The sequence below is a fragment of the Pomacea canaliculata genome, linkage group LG11 (assembly GCF_003073045.1).
Source record: "Pomacea canaliculata isolate SZHN2017 linkage group LG11, ASM307304v1, whole genome shotgun sequence".
Taxonomy (NCBI): Eukaryota; Metazoa; Mollusca; class Gastropoda; order Architaenioglossa; family Ampullariidae; genus Pomacea; species Pomacea canaliculata.
This window is the reverse complement of record NC_037600.1, coordinates 11,048,209-11,059,324: the sequence shown is the minus strand read 5'-3', so window position 1 is coordinate 11,059,324 and position 11,116 is coordinate 11,048,209. Positions and strand designations below refer to the sequence as shown.

General features: G+C 38.5%; 1 protein-coding gene across 1 annotated transcript; it reads left to right on the top strand.

Annotated features, from left to right (window-relative positions):
- The first annotated feature begins 5,885 nt into the window (after window positions 1-5,885).
- On the top strand, window positions 5,886-10,628 carry LOC112576299 (neuralized-like protein 4). Its single transcript, XM_025258655.1, has 5 exons — window positions 5,886-6,288; window positions 7,191-7,349; window positions 7,702-7,854; window positions 8,561-8,740; window positions 10,141-10,628. The coding sequence occupies exons 1-5, from the start codon at window positions 5,908-5,910 to the stop codon at window positions 10,171-10,173; spliced, it is 906 nt and encodes a 301-aa protein (XP_025114440.1). The 5' UTR covers window positions 5,886-5,907; the 3' UTR covers window positions 10,174-10,628.
- Window positions 10,629-11,116: the final 488 nt, after the last annotated feature.

The window sequence follows — 11,116 nt, the reverse complement described above, 5'->3', positions numbered from 1 at the left end:
TGATATGATGATGATGATGATGATGATGTAGTTTTATAGCGCGCCAGTATCCGCATCACAAAGATGCGCTCAATGCGCGGTGATCCCAGCAGCCACCAAACTGCAGGTCAAATGAAAACTTCAAAAAAGTTTAAACAAGTGAGTCTTCAGATTTTTCTTGAAAGATCCAATACTATCAGACTCCTTGGTCGAGAGGGGAAGCGAGTTCCACAAAAGCGGGGCTACATTGGAGAAGGATCTGAAACCCGCAGTCTTCTTATTAGCATTCCTGACTGAACACTCGTCGTTCAAGTCTGAAGTGTGCTGCTGAACGAAGGTTCCGCTGGGGTGGTAACAGCGAATGAGTTCTTGCAGATAGGCAGCGCGCAGGTCGTGAAGACAGCCATAGGTTAAGGTTAACAATTTATGCTCAATTCGCTCTCCACAGGAAGCCAGTGTAGGTCGCGTAGTACAGGAGTAATATGGTCAGATGTTTTCTTTCCTGCAACTATCCTCGCAGCCGTATTCTGCACTCGCTGTAGCCTCGACAACTCGCTCTTTGAAATCCCCCAGAGGCAGCTGTTGGCATAGTCTAATGTAGAACCGATGAGGGACACAGCAACTGCATTGCAGTCTTCTTATTAAGACTGGGTCGGAGTCGTCCAAGAGTGCGGATATGGAAATAAAACATGCCTTGACTACAGAACTGACATGAATCATAGTTAGACGGAGATTGTCAACATAGAGTCACAAGGTTCCGTACGGAGCTGGAGAGAGGAATTCTAGCTTGACCCACTTGGATGGAGTCTAGAGAGACTTTACTCAGGCTAGCTTGGAACCACATAGCATCGCCTCTGTCTTCTCATCATTAAGCTTGAGTTTATTCCTCAGCATCCATGACTTGACCACTAAGCAACAATCTTCTACAGCACAAACTGCCTCACGCACCGACTCACTGTCAGTACTAAATGAAAAATAGAGTTCAGTGTCATCTGCAAACATCTTACGGTTCACATTATGCTTCTCAATGAGAGGACCAAGCTGAGATGTGTAAATAGAAAATAGAACCGGGCCCAAAACAGAGCCTGCGGGACACCGCACAGCAGTGGAACTGTCACTGAGAAGCTTGATTGACCATCACCTTTGTGTGCGATCACTGAGGTAGGAATGGAACCACTGCAAGGCGGAACCACCAATGCCCACCTCCATTTGGAGACGAGTCAGTAAGAGTGAGTGATCAATGACATCGAAGGCCGCACTCAGGTCAAGGAGGACCACAAGAGTCACTTTCCCTGCATCCGCACTGCACAGAAGATCGTTCATAAGACGCAGAAGGGCTGTCTCACAGCTGTGCTTGGGTCTATACGCCGACTGGAATTTATCCAATAAGCTGTAGCGGTCAAGGTGGAATGTCAACTGCTGAGCAACGACACGCTCCACAAGTTTCGAAACAAAAGGCAAATTTGACACAGGTCTATAGTTTTTACACAAGCTAGGGTCCAAGTTGTGCTTCTTTAAGATAGGCTTGATCACAGCTGTTTTAAATTGTCTGGGTACAGAGGCAGAGAAAAGGCTAGCATTGACTATGCGAACTAGTGCAGGAAGTAGAATGTCAAGGTGCTGGAGAAGAACACTAGTGGGGATAGGATCATCCACAGAATTAAAATTTCTATATCGTTTACTTGTATTTTCTTCTTACGCTTGGATTCTTTACTACAGGATGGATTGACAGCACAAACAGACACGTGGCCTGCCTTTAAAAATGTTTATAAAAATTGATTTTTTTAATCACTTTTTTTCTTGATTTTCATCAACTGTAAACAGAAGCGTAGAAGTTGATAGATCCGTATATATAGGAACCACAACTCAGATGTACCAATAACGATACACAGGCAACGACATACACAGACTAAAATGATATTTCGCTTGTATTTTCAAGTACAGTATATATATATATAGCTATTGTCTCACATAGTGAGATAAAGAATGAACCTTTTTTAATTTTTTTATACATTTTTACATATTTTAATTTTTATATTCTTTGGGATTCTTCAATTGTAGACATAAATTTTAAAAATATTCAATAGAAGAACTAAAATGTAATCACCTGTGCGTTTGATGTTAACCGCCAGGCAACACAGAGAGTCAAATATTTCATGAAGTTGTTACTGTCCTTAAGTTCCTGTCTGTTGTATAGCTGACTACAACTCAAATGTTAGACTTAAGTAAAAAAAAAAGTAGGCTCATATGGAAAGTAGGTTAGATCACATTTCTAGTGGACAAATTAAAAATAAACAACAGCAATTAATGTTGACGAGATGTTTTTCGTCCGTCTAAAGTACAATTATGTAGATATCAGTTGACAGAGAAAATAACCAAACGTCTCAAGTAGATAACTACCTTCACTACCATTGCTATGTGAAGCAATCTGCTGTATCGCTAACAAAATGTTTGGAACAGGGGGTTGTTGCCCTGTCTGTTGTTAGTCAGGGATTATTGCCCTTACCAGTATATGAGTGTGTTTGCTGCGTCGTGGTTTGGCATCAGAACCAGACGTCATTTTATGACGTAATTTTAGAGGGACGTAGAGTGAAAATTATTTGGAAGGAAGCAGACGGCTGTGGGGAGTGAAGAGAGGCGGACTGAAAGTGTGGAGTTTCCGCTTTGGATCTTGTGTGTCGATCCCAGAGAATTTATTTGTGGTCTTCGCTTTGGATATTGTGTGTTGATCCCAGAGAATATATTCTTAGTCGTCGACTAGGTGTCTGCCAAGTCAGCACTTACTCCTATTAAGAACCGGAACGTGTATGTGGTTTCCCCTAAAAGTTTTGTTTGTGAATATCAGCCAAGTGTTGACAAGACTGCACAACTTCTGGACCAGGGAAAGGGAGGAATTTACCAGGACGTTTTATTTTTGGTTGCACAGACGTTCTCTTCAGGCAGTGCGGTGTGAGTAACTAAGACTTTAACGAAATATTCAAAAACATATGTCAACTTTGATTTACAGGCCGCGGCGTGGAAGACCTACAGACTTTATATATATATAGTTCGCAGTATCGTGTGTGTGTGTTTAATGTTGACTGATATAAAAGTTTCGTTGTCCACGACAAATCTATGTGATTTGTGAATGAAAGAACACGTGAGGGGACAGTCAGTGCGAGTAGTGTGAAAGTGTGAATTGAACGCGTCCCTGACACAAAGGTCAAATACTCTTTCCAGAGAGTGATCTACTTCTATTTGTTCCTCTATTTTCATTTTCAAACTGCACTTTTTGAGTAGCCTAAAAGCAAAGATTAAAATGTTTCATTGAGTGATAGATTATACAAGTCATCCATACACTGGTTTTTAATTCCTTGAAATATTTGTGTACAAAAGTGGTTGTGCTCTGACATAATTTACTTAACAAAAGAAGTCTGCCTTCATATTTTAAATCAGCGAATAAGATATGTGTAGTGTTTCATGCTACTCAAAATCATTAATGGTCACATTTTGTGAATAGAAAGAAGACTGTCAAGGGACGGTGCTGCAGGATAAACACATTTTTTTAATTCGTTAATTATGCTCTTTGTCGTTTTAAAGGGTTAGTGTCGTCTGCTACATGGAGACTAGTCAGAGAGCTTCACAAGCCCCGACCTTCGTAGATCACGTGTTTCTAGTACCTTCTATTCCTATTTGCCTGGCTACATCGCAACTTACCCACTATTATTCTCATTATGTGCAACAACATTACAGGTCGTGATAGATAATGTTTTCCGAACAAACCTCGACAGAAATAAAAGTTGGTCACTTAATTTGAAAACATATATTTTTTATGCATTATTGTTAGGTTTAAACTGTGTAGAGCGATTTCCTTACAATTCACAAAAAAAAAAAAACCCAAACAACAAATAAGCAAAATCTAATTGTGTGCAAAATTATTTTAACGGGAATTTCCAAATTAGTTGCTGTTTTTATAAATGTCACGTGACGTGCACAGACACGACCTGTCGTCGTAGCGAGAAACACTCTGAGTGAAAAAGTTCTCACTCTTGAGACTCAAGTACTCAGGTAGACCGTCGTCAGGCAGATTAAAGCCTCTACAAATTAAGCAATTGTTTATCTAAAGGAGCAGGTGAGTAAACTAACTGCTTACACTACTAAATGTCAGAAAATTGAGAAACATATCAGTATGTGTGTCACTTACCCGACTTATCTTGAAGAGTAGACGGTGACTTATGTAGGGTAGCCAGTGAGTAGTGACATTTAAATGCTCCAGAATGTTGAGTTAAGTTCTCACTTTGCTTTAGCAGGTAGTGACTTTTACAGAATAATAATAACAAGTAATCGAGCCAGGTGCGGATCATAAGTGTAGTGTAAGTTATGTTCCATTGCAGTTCGGTAACTGGTCTTGTATCTAAACCTCTCTGCTGCCACTAATCATTGTGTTCCAATTACCTCATTAAAAATATAATAAAAGAATTCCTGTAATCAGCTGAAATTCTGATATTGTCTTTAATGTCAAGAGACAGTCGTTTTATTTATCGTTCTATTTGTGATTCATTTCTTTTTCTTCTTCTTCTTTTCTTTCTACATCCAGTACATTTATTATGCAAGGCGCATGACTAAGAGAAAAACAATCAGCTATCGCACAAAAAACCAACAACAAAAAAAAAACAAAAAACAAAAAAACAAAAAAAAACTGCAGCAGCAATCAACGATGTCTACTAAGCTCACATTGTTTTCTTCTTCCTTTCCTCTATTTCACATCTAATTAATCTTCATCTACGAAATTCAATATAGAGTTTATCCCGTCAAGTAAGAAAAGAAAAAAGTTGTATCACGTTTCAGTTTTATATTATCAGTAACATAGACTTAATGTTTGCTCAGCCATACGAAAGACAACGTGCAGTGATCAACAATAAATCATCACTCTGCAGATTTAATTATCTTGTCATCTCCTGTGTCGAGAATGTGTCATTTTTCCGACGTTAAGCTGTGTAGGTGTCCTATCATTAAACAGTGAAATCGAGGTACGTCCTGTACTCTTGACGCCCAGCCGACAAATTTCCTTTTAAATAAAATATTTATCTTTCTTTGATTGTACTCCTTTTCTTGTTTTTTGTTCCACTCGAAAGTACCTCTTCAAAAACACAGCAAAGTGATTTTCCTAACTTTGTAACATTAAATTTTATTTTCCTGAGATAAACAGTAACCCAACACTACAAACTGTGTATTATGTTAAAATGTTTTATATCTTCATACTTCCAGATGGCTGAGCCACACGAACGAGAGTGTGCTGTGTGCACAAATGACTTCACCACACCAAAGATTCTACCCTGTGGTCATCTCCTGTGTCGAGAATGTGTCATTTCTTGGATGGATGCAAAACCTGATGCTGGGTGTCCTCTGTGTAGATGTCCTATAGTAGAGCAGTCAGATGGAAGTTCGTCCGACACACTTGTTGACCCCTGCCGACAGACTTTGTGATGGAAGAGCTGGTTGGAGAGCGCGTCGTGTGCCCTGAGTAAAGATCACCTTGTTTGTGTGTGTGAGACGTCAGGGCGGACTTCATCTGTATGCAGTGTCAGGCCATGCTGTGTTCAACGTTTTGAAGTTCATAAAAAACTTCCTGCGCGAGCAGTCACGATGTGGAGAGTGTCATCACTGTGACAGCCTGAACGTCTGGCTGCCAGCCGCCCTGCACTGTGTGCTGACACGGCGACAAACAGGCGAGTTCTTCCTGCGCGAGCCGCCCGCTACTCTGCTCAGCATGTAGGCTAACAACACAATGTATGCAGAAAAACAAACTATTCTCGACATGAAAAAACTTCAGTTCTAAAATTTCCTTACCGACCTACAAGATTCTGGTAGAAGCGAGCAGAAGCTGAGCAGGCTATAGGTCAGCTGACGTCACGTCTACAGGAAGTTGATGTCAGCGAACAAGAAGACATGGCGCAGGTAGACAAGACATATGACAGTCTTCAGAAGTTGGTGGGAGATGTTTGTAACAAGTTGAAGGAAAACACTCGCACGTCACATCTCCAAATGAGGAATTCATTACGTCACGTGAAGACTGGCCTTAGCAACCGTCTAGGGAAAGTGACGTCACACAAACACATTGTAACCCGAGTCACGGCAGTGTCAACAAGTCCTGCACTGATACACATGATACAGGCTCTGACAGACAGGGTCAACAGCCTTGACCTCAGCACCGACTTGCAAGGACACGTGTGGGTGAAGCCCATGTCTAGTGTAGAGTGTTATCAAGAAGTTGTGAGACGGGTAGAAGGTGATCTCCTGATGTTAAAGCAGCAAAAGACAGACTCAGAGGTAAAAGTTTTTCTTTTTTGTTATTTTGTTTTTGTAACATTAAAACAGGTTTCTTGTTTCCTATTCATCTTTGTCTTCTTAAGAAACCTTTCTTTTCCCTCTCTTGTATTAGCAGCTAGTGACAAAGCGAAAATAAGAGAAGGCTCTTATTAAATGGGTTCAGAGGACGCAAAGTATCTACACAGCAGCACTAAATAATTGTCCATTACCTGTTCCTACAGCGGTCTAAGTAAACAGAGGAAATGTGACTGTTATATATCAAGATCCTCTTGTGACTGTTGTTTACAACTAAAAAAATAATGTCAGGACTAATATTGTAACTAGTAAAACCTCTGATCACAATGGTGCATATCCCATTTCCTTACATAAAAACTTTTTAAAAAAAAGATAAAACACACACACACACACACACACACACACACACACACACACACACACACACACACCACACACACACACACACACACACACACACACAGTCTCTTGTATTTTTGTTAAATTTATTTCAGAATGCATGTTTTATTAAGTCATTAAGTTTAGAAATTTGTAGTAAAGTCATCTACTAACCGTAAAATGTATTTCCTATGATAACATCGCCAGTAAATTCTTCAAATGAATGGAAAGGTTTATGTGTGGTATGTTGTGATTTAATGTATGGGAAGTGGACTCTTGCGGACAAACGACTTTCCTAACAGTGTGATTGCAAATCTCAACAGAAAAGAACTTATCAAATACAACTCATACCACTGATATTAAAACATTTCAGTTATTAAATACAGAATAATAATAATTGATAAGTTTATTTACTTATTTACTATTATTTATGATTTACAATAAAACTTAATAAATGTTTACTATAGATCTGTTAATAATTTTTATGGACAAAAGAATATTATTTACAGTTGGTTGCACAGCCACCAGTCCTTGTGTTCCACGACAACTGCGGAATAAACATTCGTCTGACAAACGGTAACAGGACCGCGGAGAAGATAAAACTGAGTACCATCCTTGACGGGGGGGTTGTGTCACGTGACCCTATGTTAGCGAACGTCTTGTATGAAGTAAGATATTTGACTAAAACTATGATGATGGCAACGATGATGATAATAATGACGATTAGTACTGCTTTAGTAAATCGGGCTTCAGAATAAAAATTAGTCTTTTTCACGTTTCTTTCTTTTACAGGGTACAGACATAAACAAAAATCATTGTGATTTAGTTTGTTTCCTTTTTTTCAAGATCGTTGATACCATTTGGATGAAAGCTTACTGAGGACTGAATGAGTAGTCTCAATACATACTTTCTCTGGTCAAGCTTGTAGCTTTACTGAATGATTGACATTCTCTAGTGCACGTAGTCATCGTAATAAGCTGTCACAGCTTGACATGTCATGACACTGGGATGTTGACGCAGGTCACAGTTGACGCAGGAACAGGTAGATACAACGCGCTATTTCTGGGTGTGACAAGAATTTCTCCTGCATGCTTCACTGTGACACAGTGGCCTATAGTCGTGGATGACTCCGTTATCGTCGGGCCCAGTTTGGTCAGCTACCAGCAGAAATTTGTGAGTCTTCATGTCTCTGAAAGCAGATGGCTTGTAGTTTTGTCTACGTTGAAGAGATAAAGCTAGTGACATTCACTTATTTTCACTCTTTTATTACACAAAGAATGATTAAAGGTTTAGTGTGATTTTCTTTCCCTTTCTAATGAGCCGGTAAAACTTAGCGACAAAAATTAATTCCCAAATTTAAATTAAAATCTTTGCCTACTGTAAATGAAAAAAACTACAAACATCCAGATATATAGAATGAGGCCAATAACAGAGACCTTAGACTAATGTGTATATGATGACTTAGGTGAAACATGATAAGTTATTTACGCGGTTTGATTTGTTTGAGAGTAAATTTTATAAAAATTGTGGATAAAAGAATGCAAGTGTGGTAATAACCTAGATTTGTAGACATGCTATCTGAAGCCGAGAAATACCCAGTTTAGAGTAAGTACACGAAGGATTTTACTGACCTAAATGAATCAGGCCTTAGTCGTAAATCAAACACTTTTTTTTGTACATCAAGTCATAATAAAATGAAATCATCCTGCTCATACCTAACATTTGTTGAAAGGTTTAAGCATTTATTATTGTACACAGTTACCAAAAAAATATTTGTGGAAATGTGCGTGCTAAAGTAAAGACAGGGGTCAAGCTGGGGTGCTATCTCCACGCCCAATATTTTATCCAGAAGGTAAAAGTATCAGGTATTTATATGCAGGTGCCGACATCGCTCGGAGAAGGTCTCAAGAAACTTAAAGTCGGGAGTCGAGTCGGGGTACTGGTGACCTCGTCAAACGACCTTCACATCTACATCAACGGACAGGACCAGGGCGTTGTAGCAATGAATGTTACACAACCCTGGTTTGCTGTCTTTGCTATTGGCAGCTCATATAGTAAGGTAAGAGATACTGTATATGACAAACACCACGTTCAGTCATACAGGCAGACACTGACATCAACGCGTGTTCTTTCATGCTGCAGAAAACAAACATCTACCTGGGGGCGTCTCAGGGCCCAGTAGAATTGTTTTATTAGGTTAGAGTCATTTTTTCTTATACTAGTTATTTTCTATATTTTTTATATTGTTTCTAAGCAAGATCCTTAAGGTATATATAATTAAAACCAAATACTAGAACTGAACGATCAATTTTACTAAAGAACGTCATATAAACTACTTACACTCAAGATGTCCGCGGCCTTTCTAAAAGCAAAGGTAGTGTCCTTTGTATTTAGGTTAGACTGCTCACATCACACGAAGAAACCTGTCCGTCAATGGACCCTCAACGTTGGTCTGGGAGTAGCGACAGTTACTCTTCTTCCTACCGAAATCTCAGAATTCTCTGCAATAAATGAGCCTCAGCTGACAGCTGGAGTAGTTGCACCTGCTGAAAATGGGAGGGTGGTAGAACCTTTGTAATATTTCGGTGCGGTTCTTCTGTCGACTGAAACGTAGATAGCAGAATAATTCGTCTTCTTTCTTCAAGCGTGTTAGGGCATGTCGTTCCTCCGTTCTTCCTTCCTTGGCTGGGCAAGGAATTACATTTTTCTCGACTTTTTTCTTTACAACCTTCACACACGTCTTTTAGGGAATGGCTCAATGGAGTTTACAGTGAATACCAGCCTCCCTACTAAACAATGCTTATTTCCCTTGTCTTGCAGTCACGACAACACACTAGACCAGTGGTTCTCAAAGTGTGGTCCGCGGACCACTAGTGGTCCGTGGGCATAGGTCAGATGGTCCGCTGCTGACAGTCGTCATATGGCAGCAAAGTGATATTTAAAGTGATTCATTATTCAAAGAACGGGGTAGGTCGTTTTATGTCAACTTAATTTTTACTATACTACTGTCACAGAAGTACATTTAGTTTTGAATTGTAATCAAACAAATGCGGCAATTTAAATGTAAAATTCATAGTACAGAGTGATTTTTAGGCCTTGGTGGTCCGCCATATTTTTTACTTAAGTACAATGGTCCCCGGTCCGAAATACTTTGGGAACCACTGATCTACATAATCGTAACCAGTCAGGGATGATTACTCTGGTTCCTAACATAAATATACTTTATATGGCACAGAGGCGTTTAAGATCACCTGGGAGACTTTAACGGTGATAACGTCAAGGTGTCCAAAAAAATTGCATTTAATGAGTAATAAAGAGAAAACATTTGTCTTACCTATTTCCTGGAGTTGGCGTACAGAGGCTTATTAGCAAAGTTAACACTTGTACAAATATTTGTTTTTTCTATAAGTAAAGCATTAGGTTCTGTACCTCCATTTGGACATATTGTCTTTTTTACAGGTGACAGCCCTTCCTACATCTAGGAATACATAACGAATATCAGAGAACAAAGAGGCTGAGACAGTCAAACTGACGATGGCATCAACCTGGACGTTGATATTACCAATAAGAACTCGAGTGAATTTGCTTAGCAAGTATGTTAAAGAAACTCGTTATAAATAAAATCTAATGATATTTAAATTTCTATATCGAGTATACTTGTTGTATTTTCTTCTTACGCTTGTATTCTTTAGTACAGGACATACGGACAGCATGTACATCATATGGCCTAACTTAAAAATGTTTATAAAAGTTGAATTTTTGAATTACTCTTTCTGGATTTTCATAAACTGTATACAGAAGCGGATAAGTTAATACATACTTATATGACAACCAAAACTCAGATGTACAAATAACGATACACAGACAATGACATGATCTGTCTAATGTGTCTTTTCCGCTTGTATTTTCAATTACGTATAAGCTATTGTCTCACATGGAGATAAACAATGAACATTTTTTTTAATTTTCTTATAATTTACACATTAAAATTTTTATAATTCTTTTCTTTCCTTTAATTGTAAACAGAAATTTATATATATATATAAAGGAAGTAAAAGGTAATCGATACATAAGTTTTACTCCTTGATACATTTTTGTACAAGAGTGGTTGTGACATTATTTATTTAACCCAATAACTCTGACTTCATATTTTAAATATTGTGAATAAGATTTGTGTGTTGTTCCACGCTACTCCAAATCATTAATTTATTAACTTTATGTGCTGTAGTGGTGACATCTTGTGAATGGACAGAAGGGACGGTGCTGTAAGATAAACACATCTTTTTGATTTCTTAATTATACTCTTTGTTGTTAACCATTCAAAAAAATGTGTATAACACGTTAAAAAGAAAAGAAAAAAAAAATACCACTCACTTTTGGCTGAAAACAACTGAGACACAAGATTTTTAACTTCTGAATTTAAAGCTGTTTCTGT